The 15,347-nt window shown below is 37.7% G+C and overlaps 1 protein-coding gene across 1 annotated transcript in view; it reads right to left on the bottom strand.

Moving 5' to 3' along the window:
• lrba (LPS responsive beige-like anchor protein) overlaps positions 1 to 15,347 on the bottom strand; it is a 312,704-nt gene that overhangs the window by 248,902 nt on the left and 48,455 nt on the right. Inside the window, exons 14-21 of the mRNA XM_037689844.1 lie at positions 14,615 to 14,694; positions 14,275 to 14,337; positions 13,680 to 13,777; positions 13,415 to 13,507; positions 12,844 to 12,952; positions 12,478 to 12,559; positions 8,411 to 8,534; positions 8,104 to 8,296 (exon numbers count right to left, since the gene is read on the bottom strand). Coding sequence (XP_037545772.1) covers positions 8,104 to 8,296; positions 8,411 to 8,534; positions 12,478 to 12,559; positions 12,844 to 12,952; positions 13,415 to 13,507; positions 13,680 to 13,777; positions 14,275 to 14,337; positions 14,615 to 14,694 — 842 coding nt within the window. The remainder of the gene's footprint in view (positions 1 to 8,103; positions 8,297 to 8,410; positions 8,535 to 12,477; positions 12,560 to 12,843; positions 12,953 to 13,414; positions 13,508 to 13,679; positions 13,778 to 14,274; positions 14,338 to 14,614; positions 14,695 to 15,347) is intronic.

Here is a 15,347-nt window from a genome sequence, read left to right as displayed (position 1 = left end):
GCTAAAAATTAATCTTTAATATCTCAGAAAGCAAAGCAGCACTAACGAAAATTTTAACGGCACAAACCAGCACTAACGGAGCACTAACCATTCAGACTAGTTGCTTTAATTTTGGAAGTGGGTGGGGTGTCAGCTTCACTCAGCTTTGCTGCTGTCCAAACTGGAAATAGCTTAAAGTCTGTTATCCGTAACAATCATAACAATCGTAACAACAGCAGCTAACGATGCTAACAAGACCACATCGCTAACAGAAACACACTACTAACCGTACCATACTGCTAAAAGAACCTCACTGCTAATCGAACTACACTGCCAATGGGACCATGCTGCAGTAGATGCATTTCTTTCTTTTTCACTTTTAGCACCTTGTTTTTGTATTTTTGTTAAATGCTTTTGTTGTTGTTGTTTTGGCACGTCGAGATGATTCTTCTCATCCTGAGCATTACATTGCATTGATGACGTGTTGATTTGCATATGACAAATAAACCTGTAACGTTAGGATGTTTTTAGGTGGAGTACTAATGTACTTTACTTTTAGGCAAGTACAAGTAATTGCCTGTATCCAAAATATTTTCAGAATGCCTTTTCATTTGCAAGCTTATTACATCTTACCACTAGGGCTGTTTGTGGATAACTGGGCCATGTTTAAAACTTATCCTTCCTTATGCAGCTGCTCAAGGCCTATTAACCTCTATCAGTCTTCTTCTCATCTGATAGGGGGTAGACTAGACTGCTAGTCTATACTGACAATGGTTTGCAGTGGCATTTGAGGAAGAGCCCATCCATGTAAGCAGTCATAGATTAGCAGCAGATACTATTAGTTAGTGTCTTTTAGCTGTGCTGAGTGCGTGTCTAGCATTGGCAAATCCTCCCACGCCTAATTTAAGACCCTGCATTAATCACTGGCCTTGAAAGACAGAGTCAAAGATAGGTCTGTGGCGGAAAGGCAAGGGGGTAGAAGAAACTAGACCTACTTTGCTGATTTTTCACCTGAGGCTATTTGGACAGAAGGAGGAAGTAAAAGAGAACGAGTGAGAATGAAACAAAGAAAATGAGAAAGCTGAAGATGAAAAGGGGTGGAAAAAAATAAATTGCAAAGGAGAAGAAAGAAAGAGTAATTGAGAGAGGAAGAAAGGAAAGAGGGAGAAAGAAGCTGATTATTTGTAATTAATTAGGCGTTATTGTTCTAAATTAGCCTGCTACACGGGTGCTCATTAATCTTGCGTAGTGGGAAGCAGTGACTGGTAATCCATAGCCGTTTTGAGTGCACAGTCTGCTCTAAATGTGCCAGTGGTCCGTCTCTTTCTCTCTTCCTCCCTTTTTTTCCCAGTGATCACCCAGCAAGACCTTCTAGCCCATTAGTTTGAGCTTAATTTGACATTTATCATTTTTAGCAATTAAAAGGCTGCATTAGGGGTGTACTGCTACAGACATTATGCAGAAAAGTGGTGAAGCACATAACATCATAGATTAAGGATGCCGTCTGTACATTAGGATGATGTATGCTGGTCTTAAATGGGGCTCTGTAACAGATCCAGTTACCATTAGACAGAGGTAGTATATGTCTCTGTGGTTTTTAAAAGAGCATTTAGGCTTGCTACAATATATAGAAACTGCCACTGGTGTCTTACACATCAGTACTGACCTAATCTCATTTCAGGCTGCTCAATAACTCGACCTAGCCTTAGTGGGTTATGGAAAAATGTTATGGTGATGTAGAATAACATGGTGGGCTTTTCTAATGTGACAGGTAACATGCATTAACTGGGTGCAACAAGGCCAGATCATACAAAAAAAAAGCCTCAAACTCTTCTTGTAAAAGTCCATTGCGATAGAATAAATAATGTAGCAATAGAAAATGTAGCTTAGATTTTTTTTCTTTTTGTTTTGGGTGGGGGAAACAAATATACTAAGATGCGCACAGAAATCCCAGCTGCAATAAGATGTGTATTTACACAAAATGCTAATTTTGTCAGTCTTTGAGCTTGGACATACCTAAAACTATAAAACCAAATAGAAAGCAGATGGTAGTACACTCCTATTCCAAAATGGATAAATGCAAATTCTTCCTCAGAATCTATGTAAACTTACAATTTTTCTAGTAATGCAATTTCACTCGTGTTCACAATACCATCCATAATTACTTATTTTTAAAGCATTTTTCTTCCTAGTGTCCTTCAGCTCTCATGTTCCTGTAATGTGCATATTTACTCATAGTAACATTTATAGATTTATAATGACTTTGGCAACATTTTCACCACATGGTTCATTCTACCAAAAAAGTAATTCTGAATAAACAGGACATGGACTAAAAACATGTACCATATTTTTCACCATATAAGTCGCACCTTTTTGCATAAATTTGCAAGGCCTGTGACTTATACACCAAAGCGACTAATATATGTTTTTTCCCCACATTTATTACTCAACTTTTGGCTGAGATCTGACGATTTCATTCATTCTGACATGGAAAATATTAAACATTACCATGTGCAGACGCTATAGGGCCCTCAAGCCTTATGGCAAGCCAAGCGTCACATTAATAGGTAAAAGTGGCTATTAATGAGACACTTGGCTTGCCATACCAAGCCACCTTCGTCTCACTCTGAAACTCCTGGAGCAAACGTCAAATCACTGTATTTCGCCACGCCGCCCAGGCGAAATGCAGCTGATTTGACCATTAAAGTTCATTAAGGACAAGTTCACCTGAGAAACAACTTTGATATAATTTCGACCAAACAAATAATTGTTTTTAAGTGTCAATCTAAGAAGTATTAATTTAAGAATCTGTTGGACTCCTGGCAGGGACCAATGCAGACATGTTCCTGTTTTTAGTTTTCTACATTTGCCTTAGAATCTAGATGTTTTTTTGTTACCTTTTCCTTTTAGCCATCCTATCTGTAAAAAAAAAAAAAAACTGCAGTATGACTTTTTAGAATTGTTTATTGTTGTTGCTGTTGTCCATTGTTGTCATCTTTCTTTGTTGAAATCAGGTCTCTCTTGTAAATGAGTCCTCGAGGCTCAATGGGATTTACCTGTATAAATAAAGGTTGATTGAATCTTGTTAAATTCTTGTTAAAGTCCTCCCGTGCACACTCCCGCAGCCACCATTTTGGCAGCCAATCGATTTTTGGCACAACATCAGCCCATGTTTCAGGTTGTCAGAGGTAACGCATATCAAAGGCTACCCATCAGTGGTGATGCATAATAGATGCATCTTATATGGCGAAGCAACTTATTTGTTTTTTCCACTTTATTAAGCATTTTTGGACTGATGTGACTTATACGGCAGAAAAAACTGTAAATGTATCCTCAAAGTGTTGGTCAGTATATTGTTCTGACCCTGTGGATTTTAAGGTGGGGTTTTTCGTGGCCTACAGATCCCATCAGCTCTTTTTAGGTTGTAGTCTGGGAATAATACAGGATGGCGATCTGCTCAAAACTCTTATGGTTTTTCCACCAAAGCAGTTTTTAGAGCAGACCAGGCCTACTGCTTAAACAAAACACTGTTAGGAACCAGTTTACTTTTTCCACATCCAGCGAGCCATCGTGGACTCACATCATTACAGAATGCTCTTAAATCATCATTTAATCTCTGTTGTGTTCTGAATTTCTGTAGAGGATCACGGTGCAGAGAGAGAAATGATCTAGACCTAAAACAGGGCAAGTCTCATTATCCCTGCAAACAGATGTGAAAATCTTGTTACAATACCACGTTTTTAAATGTGACGCTCTTAATACGTTCTTGATCTATAATCCTGCCTGTGGGTCAAGATGAAAGTGGTTCTTTGTTCCAGAGCTGCCGGAGAAGAAACAACAGAAGTCATTAGGAGCTGAAAGCCAATGCTTCAGTCTGTATATTATAAAGACTTTTTGTTTGTTTTTTCCTTGCACATCTACTCAGCAATGCTTCAACCTTAAACTCCTTGTAAAGAAAACTGCTTGTTCTTGTAATATCTCAAAAATACTTTATCATGAATTAATGGATGGAATTGTTAAAATTACTTTCATATACATTATATTTTGCCAAAGGTGGGTGTGCTCATTTCCATGCTTCTTCATCTCTGGGGTGCCCGACACATGTAATGAAGCTACCCATCTACAGGACAGTGAAGGGCACTGGGACCTTCACACATCAGACTCTTTCTTTTGGAAAGGTCCTTCATCTCAGACTGATCTGTGTTCATAGATGGTCATGGGGCACCTTGGAAGGGATGTGGAGACTGAGTGGGAGGGCTGTTGTGTCACACTGCCCACCTGCAGGAACATCTGCCTATCCACAAGACATGCATGCCAATGCACTTTACTATTAATGATTCAGAAAAACACACAAATATGTTTAAAACAACTTAAATGTTTATACGTATTCATCTTAGACATATTTTATCCATTAAGAAGTCAGATTAAAATTGACAATTTGATGATGCTGATAATGCTTCATTGTTGTTCTTAAAGATGCACAAAAGAGCAAGATTCTCAGAATTATAATCAGGTTTTTTTTTTGTTTGTTTTTGTCGTTTGTTTTTTTACACAGAATGTTGCCTACTATATGAAAGCAGTACACATACTGTTATTCTGAGGACTGGAGGTGTTCAGATCTTTTGAAGTGGGGTTCTGTGAAAAGGTTATGAATTTTTAATACCTTACCTGTCGTAGATGGCTCTTGGAGAAAAAGAAATTAGATCTGGTGGATTGATGAGCTAACCGCTAGTCTGAGTGCGTCCAAGACCAAAGTGAATTGCTGCTGTTTAAAAGAACCACAACCTCAGATTTCATAGAGGTTCAGCGTTTTAGAAACCTTTGCATTCCCTTCAATGTACATGGTTTATATTAAATTTTATACTTATTTTCAACAAAAAAATAAGAGTCACCAGCTAATTGTGGCACCTCAGGCTGTATAGGCACAATATTTTTGTTGTAATAACAATTTTATGTAAAATGGACAGCAATGTAAGGGTTTATGAAATCGTGTTTAAATTAACCGCTATGAAATTTTTGGTTGATGGAAGTTGTTTTAGAAGGGCGGCAGTCCACTTGTTCGGTGCGTGTGCATGGTGTGCAAGTATGTATAGGTGAAAGCATATTTGCTTTTCATTTCAAGAGGCTCCCAGTGGGGTGATCGTATCTGAGCATTTGTTTCTCCGATTGCTCTTTCATGGCACCAATGAATATTCAGTATGCCCAGAAAGAAGGACTTGCTAGAAACCCTAGAGAGAAGGGCAAAAAGAAATTGCAGCTGTGGCTCACAATCACCCAAACACAGACACACGTGCACCATCAAAGGCACACACAAATGCATGGCCCTGCAGCAGTGGGAGGAGAGAGCAACAGTGACGAACAGCTCCGGTGCTGCAAAGTTGGCAGCAAATCTATCAAACGGGACAATAAAATTGCAATTGAGTTTCTTTAGCTTTTTTTTTATAGCAGATGCATGCATCTTGGTGGCTAATGCTCACTGCAGCTCTCCAGTTCACAGGTGGCTTCATGTGCCGTGTGCGTTTGTGTGTATTTGTTGCAAAGCAAAAAGGTATAAGTTAATTTACACACACGCACACACATGAGAACAATTCTTTTAGATTGCATTTTTAAATGGAGCCAAGAAGAAAATAGAATTAAGCTTGTGCAATTATAGGAAGGAAAAGTCAACTAAAGAAACTGGATTTCCTGCAAAAATGTAGTGTGAATGCTAACTGCAGAAGAACTTGCTGAAAAACAGCTAAAATTAGCTATAAAAACATGCTGAATTGTAGCTGAACAGGAAGAACAAGCCTAAGTTAGCAGAAGAAGGAAGAAATAACACATATTTGAGGAATAAGGTTTAAATAAGCAGAAATTAGCACAAAAACTAGGAAATTTGATAAAAAAGCTGATACCTGAAAAGTAGCTGAAAAGACAGAAGGAAGCTTAAAGAACTAGAAGGAAGCGGAAAAAGCTGAAATGAGCTAAAAAGTGGAATTAGCTGAAAAGGCTCAATTTAGCACAAAACAGCTAAAAAGTAGCTGAGATTGCAGACAAACCTGAAACTAGCCAAAAAAAAGCTGAAAGGAATATAAACTGAAATTAGCCGAAATAAATTAATTAGGCTGAAAGCAGCAAAAATTACTGTGAAAAGCTTGACTTTATCTGAAAACAGCTCAAATAAGATGAAAAAACTAAAAAAAGGTAGCTGAAAAGGCAAAACGAGCTTAAATTAGTTGAAGAAACCAGAAAGAATAGGTTTGCTGAAATAAGCAGAAATGAGCACAAAAAGTGGAAATTACCAGAAAAAAAGCTGAAATGGGCAAAAAAAAAAAAAGCCAAAAAGTAGCTAAAAAGGCACAAAGAAGCTGAAATTACAAGAATGGAGTGCACATTATTGCTGAATTAAGCTGAAAAAGTTGAAATGTGTAAAAAAACTGGAATTAGCTGAAAAAGCTTAAATTTACATAAAACAGCTGAAATGGTAGTAAAATCTGAAACTTGCAGAAATAAGCTGAAATGAGTATAATAAGCAGAAAGAAGTTAGAAGAAGCACAAAAATGTTGTGGTTAGCAGAAAGACTCTGAAAGGAGCACAAAACAGCTGAAAGTAGCTGAAAAAAGTTTAAATTTGCACAAGTAAGCTGAAAGAAGCTGAAATAGGACAAAATGTGAAAGGTGCAGTAAAAGGTTGTAAACGGATCTAAAGATTTGAAGGATGGAAAATGAGCTCAATTAATTTTCTATAAGAAAAAATGGCAGAAAAGGCTAAATATTTCAAAAAAGCTAAAGCTGCACCAATACCTAAACCCATAGCACCTTTCTCCTGAACACGCTGAACGTTTTGACAGATGATTTGTTGAAATAGCTTGAAAACTGTGGGACGAGAATCACTCCGAAAAATGTACGAAAGAAAAATGGATCAGAGTGGTGTGAATGAATGCTTCATAAATATTCACACTATTAAAGTCATTTAAGAACAAAGGACAGTTTCTGAATGACTTTTGGAAATAAATTAATTTTGCTGCAAAACTAGAACTCGAGGCAAATCTCTCGTGGAAACATTTACCCAAAAATGGTCAAAATTTCAAAGTACAAACACGTTTACACCTGTATTTTCTTCTCATTGTCCAGCAAAACACACATTTTTTAATTATTTTAAAATTATTTAAGTAAATTACAACACAAACAACTGTGTTGCCTTTGAAGAAAATAATTCTATAAGAATTTAAGAACCTATTTGTCCCCTTCTTTGTGCTTTCTTGTATTCTCTGCTCTACATTGTTGGAAGGAATGAAGAATTTCAGAACACAAGCACAGAGACACACGTGCACACACACACACACACACACACACACACACACAGCTTTCCTCCATGGAAGTCTGTCTGTGCCCCCTGTTGGACGGAGCTCTCACAGCGCCACATTCTACTGTGGCAGTCTCATATCACATGCACTTCTTTAACTCTCCTTTCAATCTGCCAGGCTTAAAAAGCCCCCAGACCACAATCTGACACCAACCTCAATTATTTCACTGCTCTGGAACAAGCTCGTGTAATTTGATATCAACAATGAATTTCTAAAGCAGCATGTAGAATTTGGCTTTTGGAAATAACAAGTGCCAGAAGTTTATTTTTATCTGTTCAGTGTGAAAGAAAGAGACTCTTTACATAAATAAAAGAAAGCACTGAAAGGATTCATTCCAACTGGTTCATGCTGCAACTAGCTTTAAATTATAATCCCCGTACGGCTTCCATACTTTAATCTGATGGGCAAGGAAAAGCATGCTTTAGTTGCAATGTCTAGTCTACACTGAAAGTTAAAAAGCTACGCAATTTTACTGCGTAGCTTTCTGTTTTAATGAATTGGATTTTGTCGGCTTCAGAGATAAAAATATGGGTGGCAGAGCTGATGGATTTGACTAAAAAACAGCTTCCTGTGTTTAGGTTGAAAATCTTACAATAAGATGCCAGTGTGTGAGTGTGTGTGTGTGCGTGTCCACTCTTGAGTGTGTACAAAAACATTGTGCGAGTGAGGTAAAGCAAAGAGGAGCAAAGTCTGGCCACTAAAATAGGTCTCCCTTTAAAAAAATGTTCATGAGGTTTTTGTGTATTTGAGGAGTGTGTGGGAATAATGAGCGCTCTGACCTTGGAGTGGGTGATGGACAGGGTGTCCACCCAGACACGCCAACCGCCCCACTCGTATTTGATGGCGTGGTAGAGCAGGATGCGGAAGATGGCGTACACCATCTCTGTGATTTTCTGCTCCTCACTGTTGCGCGGGTTGACAAAGCACAGAGAGAGCATCCACTCCTGCCACACTGAGCACTGCAGCAGGCTCCTGAAACAATAAGATGCACGGCTGTGATGTGGTGGTGCGAGGCTGAAAGTAATCATCAAGTGCCCCGATTCCTGAGAGAAGCACCTCTCTGTCCAAAGAAATGCTTATTCTTACCTGCGGTTCTCCCGACTGTTATTGAACAGTTTGATCATGTCTGACAGAAAGGCCCTGCGCACCTCCATGCTTTCAGGGGAGGAGGGAGAGTTCTTCACGAGGGCAGCGATTACCTTCAGAATTTCTGAAACAGAAAAATAAAATGTCTTTACAGACGGAGGTACAAATGTTTGCAAAAAGAGAGGGAAAACTAAAGCCTGAAAAATATCTGCTTTGTCTGCTTTTCCCATTTTGTACTCTATTATTAAAAATGTTTAACTCTTGAATCATTGGGTGTTTAATACACAAATCCCAAACTAAACCATACGTTGGTTTCATCACGTGCAAATCACTGTCACAGGCCATCGAAAATAACTAGAGAAATGGCATTTCATGCGAAAATTCAGTGAAGAACTTGTTGAAAAACAGCTGAAATTAGCTAAAAAAAAAAACATTTGAAATGTAGCTGAACAGGAAGAACAAGCCTAAATTGGCAGAAGAAAGCAAAAAGAAGACATATTTGCTGAATTAGATTGAAATAAGCTGAAATTAGCACAAAAACTAGGAAATTAGCTACAAAAATTGAAATCAGCAAAAAATATATATCTGAAAAGGCAAAAAGAAGCTTAAACTACCAGAAGGATGTGGAAAGAGATGAAATGAGCTAAAAATAATGTGGAATTGGCTGAAACAGTTGAAAGTAGCATCAAAAGAGCTAAACAGTAGCTGAAAGAGCAGAAAAAGCTGCAACCAGCAGAAAAAAAGCTGAAATTTGCATAAAGAGGTTAATTGGGCTGAAAGAAGAAATTACCATGAAAAACTTGTTTTCTGAAAACAGCTGAAATTTCCTGAAAAGCTAGTTGAAATTTTTTAACAAGCTTAAATTAGCAGAAGAAAGCTGAAATAATATGTTTGCTCAATTAAGCTAAAAAAACAAATGAGCACAAAGACGTGGAAATTATCTGAAAAAAGTTCAAATTAGCCAAGCACAGCTGAAAAGTAGCTAAAACATCAGAAAATGCCTTAAATTACTAGAAAAAAGTGAAGAGTGTACATTTTGTTAAATTAGGCTGAAAAAAGTTGAAATGGGTGACAAAAATGTGGAATTAGCCAAAAACGCTAAAATTAGCATAAAAACAGGTAAATAGTAGCTGAAATAGCAGAAAAAGCTGAAACTTGCATAAATAAGCTGAAAGGAGCATAAACTGAAATTATCAGAAGTTGGAAGAAGCACAAACATGCTGTAGTTGGCAGAAAGAATCTAAAAGAAGCACAAAACAGCTGAAATTAGCTGAAAAAAAATTTAATTTGCACAAAGTAGCTGAAAGAAGCTGAAGCAGAACAAAATGTGAAAGAAGCAGTAAAAGTTTGTGAACAGATCTAAAGATTTGAAGGATGTAAAATGAGCTCAAGTCATTTTCTGTGAGGAAAAAAAGGCAGAAAAGACTAAATTTTTCAAAAAGCTAAAGTTGCGATAAAAGTCACAGCACCCTTTTCCTAAACAAGCTCAACGTTTTGATGTACGATTTGTTGAAATAGCACAAAAATTGTGGAACGAGAAAGCTGCTGAAAAACCTACAGAATAAAAATGGATCACAATAGTGTGAATGCTTCATAAACATTCACAAAATAAAAAGCTCAAGATACTGGTCTTCATCCCGCGGTAATGGTTTTGGTACGGTTTCAAACGAGCGAGCCAGAGCTGCAGACACTTGTGAACGGCTTGGCCTTTGTTAAACCAAAGAGACTGACTGTTTAGATGAATTATCTAGACGGTGTCGGTGTGCATTTGCTTGGAGAGTTGAGAGATGGTGAGGTTTGGGTTTCTCTCGTCTTTTCAGATCTTGGTGCTAACCGATGCCGCCCGCCCCCCTCCCCTTGTGCCCCAGCAGACAGTTGTGTTGTTTCTATGCCTTAGTCACTCAAATTATGAGTCACTGAACCTTTACCGCCAGAAAATTACCCCAGCATGTACAGGGTATGAGGCTGGAGGGATGGCCTATTCCAGTCTTTTTTTTTTCCCCTCCATTTGCTCTTGGTTCTTTTCCCCCCCAAAGTTAATTTGAGGGAAACGCTACTTCCTCGGTTTGTTTGATTGGCTCTGACGTTACTAAAGACTGCAATCAGGGGGCCATTTTGAGAGTTTGTCACAGATTAAATCAAGAGAATACACAGCAAAGGAGAAACAGACCACAGTCCTGTGTTCCATAGCACGCGCACACATTCACAAACCCCTACTCTATGATGTATACATACACCGCCTGTCTGGGATGGTTGGGTAGGAACGTTTTTAACACAATAAAGGCTCGAGATAATCAGTGTGTGACTGCAGCGAGACCTTGTCAGATTAAGGCTGGTTGGAAGTAAACCTTGGTTGTGATTACAGCAAGCTCTTGAATTTCAAACTGATTAAAGCCGTTCTGCACATGTGCACGTCTGGAAGCAACAGTAGAAGAAAGTTTTCTTATTTGACAATACTGAAAATGGCAACATGGGGAGAAAAAAAATCTGTTGGCGGGATGTGAAATTGGACCCAAGCTATAGCATCAAAACATGGGATGTCAACAAAAACCGAGGTTATCGTTTGTGAAAGTTTTGTTGCCACGTCTGAAAGTAAAACCGGCATGCACCAGTTTGAAATGTTGCTAAAAGTTTGCAGACTGTGTGTTTGGATAGTCAAACAATGTATATCATTTCATACAAATACACGATTGTATGCCCAGTTTTTTTTTCCAATTAATATGTATCAAATATTGGCATATAAAAGTAATTGTTAACGTTAGTAACTGTCAGTACCAAACGATGTCAGAACACAAATCGTCGGGGGAAGGGGGATCTTGAGGATCCTCCCCCAGAAAATTTTGAATAAAGTAGAATGCCATTTCCTGCATTCTGGTGTATTTTCACGAGTTATTAAACATCCATGTTTACCTACATAAGTAAACACATGATTCAGTAACTATTTTAGAGAGCAACAAGAAGTAGCCTGACCAACAGCTCCCCTTGTGTGAATAAACAAGCATCCTAACCCCCCGCACCCTCGTGCGCGTTGAGTACTTTCTCCATTGCCACTGCCTTCATGTGCTTCAGTTCTCAGTTGTTTAGATGTACGAGAAGACATTTTTTTTATGAAAGTAAATTGGACTGTCTTTTAGACATTTTGATCGCTGTTATTTTGACAATTGGTGCCGTTTTTTCATACGTGATGTACGTAACATGATTTCCCATCAAACAATTCTCTCGTATTTTTTATAAATAATCAAAATTTTATTAATGCCCCACTTAAACTGTAAAACTGATTTGCAATTTATTTGTGCCATTTAATTATATTTTTTGTGTTTTTTTAATTAAATTGCCCATGACTGTACTTTTAGGGGCAGAAATTTTTTACAAGGGTAGAAGCAGAAATGCTTACTTGAAAGGGCAAATCGTATATGATATTAGGAAGCTTGTTATGTTTAAAATTAGTGTTTATGTAATTATTTTCAGATTGCATATCCAATACAGGTTTTATTCGTTCAAGGCAACCAAATTTGTTCATAACTTTATTATTAGTAAATCTGAGAGTTACCGGATCCTGTCGGAACAGGATCCGGTTCAAATTAAGCCCTGGCATCAGTGAAATAATAAAGTAATAGTTTTTCATCACACATACAACTGATTCCATGACAAAATAAATGTAAAGTTTATTATAGTTTTAGCAACTATTTTACAAGACTCAAGTTATCTACGTTTGTCTGAATTCAAAGTTGATGTTTAAATCTTCAACAATCTTATTGCCAACCTCAATTGACTATCTTTTTGTTTTTGCTTTATACGCAAATAATCCTGAAGAAAAACATCCACCATAAATGTGGTTTTAAGTCATGTTTTCATTTAAGCTTCAATATGTGAAACATATCGAGTATGAAGTGAATACAGACAGCGTGGCTGATTTATTTATTTATTTAATTATTTTTCTGTGAGGTAAACAGCGAGTGCTCAGTTCCACAGGGATTACCCTCCTGCAGCATGTAGCTAAAGGTATGCAGAGGGTGCACTGCAGCAGATGATTTAGGAGAGCAATGTGGCGCAAGGGAAGCACTTACGTGGGTTGAGGATCTTCACAGTAGAGTCGGGGTCCGGATGTTGTTTATGGATCACTTGAGTGCAGATCTGCTCTGTAAGAATCTACCAGGGGACACAGAGTCATAAAGGCTGCTCTGAACAATAACAGAGAAAATACAAATCTATGTTTATGTGTTAATGTCAATTTTTTTTAGTGTCCCATTTGATTTCTGCTGCTTCATGTTAAATTTGAATAGGCAACTAACTCAGCAGGACACAAACACAAAACAAGGAAGCGATTAAAACATATTGTTGTTCATTTATGTGTGTTTTATAAATTATAAATGTATAAATATACATTTTCAATTCTGTTCTTTCGTGACGAGAAGCAGCATGGGCAGACTGACCTCGTACAGCACGTTGTAGGTCGTCATAGTGAACTGGCCAAAGTGGAGCATCAGACGTTCAGTCATCAGCGAGAACAAACCATGACTCAGCATGACCTCAGATTTTCTCCTGATCGTGGCAGTAAAGAGCAGTTTGTTTAAAATATGACTCAGTGGGAAAACATTTCACTAGCACAAACTAGTTAAAATTAATAAAACAGAAATGCAACATTAAATAATTTAACAGACACAGACTGAAAATAATTGTAATTCCTTGTTGTTTTTTTTAAACATGAGGCAGAATTGGAGGTTTCCAATCAACCAAGTGATTAGAATGACTAAAATATAAATCTGAATAGATCAGTTCAGGTCTAGCTCATGTTTAGCATAAGACTAGTTCTTCACTGTAAATTGTCCCTTTTAACTCATATTGTAACGTTTTATTTAACTGCTCAACAATTATTTGAGCAGACGTTTCTGCCAGTTGTCAACCTGTTGTCATGTATGTTTTGTTTGGGTTTTTTGTTTATTTGTAGTGTATATAGTTAATAAAACCTGAGATAATAATAAAAAAATGGATTGAGGTACTCACTTTGGTAATAGATTTTTAAGAAAATAGCCCATGACCTTCAGTGTTTGGACTCTTATTCCCTCGTTTTGGGAGCCCAAAAGCTTGTAGATCACACTGTGGGTAAAACAACAATACTGTAATCAAACATCATGTCACAAATTACATTTTTATCACAATTTCAACCTAATCACACTGTGTATACTAGCAAAAATATAAGCTTCAATGTATTTGTACTGTCACTGAAGGCATAAGCAAGCAGTTATGAAAAAATTGAAACAATAATTACCGAATCCCGTTGCGCTGGTCAAAGGCTTGAATCATGGAGCCAGGATGCTCAGACATTAGAGCAACCAACAACTGCAGGACATCCATGAGATTTTCATCCTGTCAAACCAGGGGAGAATATGTTAAAGGTGCTGAAGGGATCAAAACCAGTCCAGCAGTGAGACAAGTTTTCATAGTGGCACACTAAACCATGAGTTTTCAGCTGAACTGAACTTCTATATAAAGTAAATCAAATATTTTGGACACATGACCACACAGATATTTGCAGATATGGAGATAAAAATACATAAACCACTAGCAATAGTTGAGCAATCTCTAAAATAGGAACCGCAAATTATGGTTGTAATCTGATTTTGAGGTCACCATCGCTCCAACTGATCCGTTTAATTTACTACACAGAACCTCAAGTTAAACAAACACTTCTGTCAGGCTTGAAAACTGGTCGATCTGGAAAATAAAACTGTATTTCTGTCTCTACCATCATGAAATGTTTACAATGTCTAAAAGGTCAGGAGCAATAAACACAGTGTAGCAGTATTGCGTTGCCATCTGGTGGCCATGTGTTGTTGTGCATGAGCATCAGTTTACAGGCCCACCTCGTGCATGGTCAGGAGGTAGTTCAGAATACTTTGCAGCTCATCTTCCTTCACTCCATGATCCTGCAACACAAAGGCACACCTCAACTTAATATTAAGTACACGGTCTGCCCTCTAAAGATTATTTTTTGAAACAAATAACTCTGTAGTCAGGAAATCTTAAAAGAAAATACATTTCAAGTGGATATATTTATATATTGGTAAATACCATCATAATACAAAAAACACAACCTATGACAGTATAGCATTTTAGTTAACATAGTATTTCATATATTTTAGATAAGGTTCCTAAAAAAGTAAGACTATGTTTTAAATGTTTGAACAAGAGCTTTGAGCTTGCCTTGATTATGAGCTGCTTGACAAACAACAGCAAAAAGGCTCGCAAGGAGAGCATCTCCTTATGGTTTGGCCTCGGACCATCTGAAAAACATCAAAACATACATCAGTTTTGGTTAATAATTATGCAGAAGAATAGAGCATATGATTATTGCATACATCAACCTGCAAGACAAATAAACAAACAGAAGGCGTGAGGAAAATGTTCTTCAGAAAGACAGGACCAAAGTGGAAATGTTTGGCCTAAACTCATAACACCGCATCTGATTAACAAGAAGAGAAAAAAAAAAAAGAAAAACAACTAATGCTAGCTATTGGGCACAGTGGTGGTGAGCTGGTGGTTTAACTTTAGCAGTCTTGCAGTTATTAGGTTGACTGGGTGTTATTAGGTTGACTGGGTGTTATTCTGTAAATCAAAGCATTTTAAACTCAATTGGAAGTAATCGTTTTAACAGTTGATGTCTGGCCCAAGTTTCCGCGGGGAAACTTTGGATGTTCTGCATCTGTTGAACACAGTTCTGGAGGGCAGTCATCTGTTGCCACAGTCGTTGTTATAATCACACTGCTAACAAGACCGCACAGCAAACAAGACCATGCCGCTAACAGAGCCACACTGCTAAGAGAACCTCACTGCTACCAGAACCACTCTGCTAATAAGACTGTGCTGCTAACAGAACCACACTGCTAATGGTACCACACTGCTAACAGTACCACACTGCTAATGGTACCATGCCGCT

This window comes from Nematolebias whitei, chromosome 16, assembly GCF_014905685.2.
Source record: "Nematolebias whitei isolate Nwh7 chromosome 16, NemWhi1, whole genome shotgun sequence".
In the NCBI taxonomy this organism is placed as follows: domain Eukaryota; kingdom Metazoa; phylum Chordata; class Actinopteri; order Cyprinodontiformes; family Rivulidae; genus Nematolebias; species Nematolebias whitei.
This window is presented reverse-complemented; position numbering and strand designations above follow the sequence as displayed.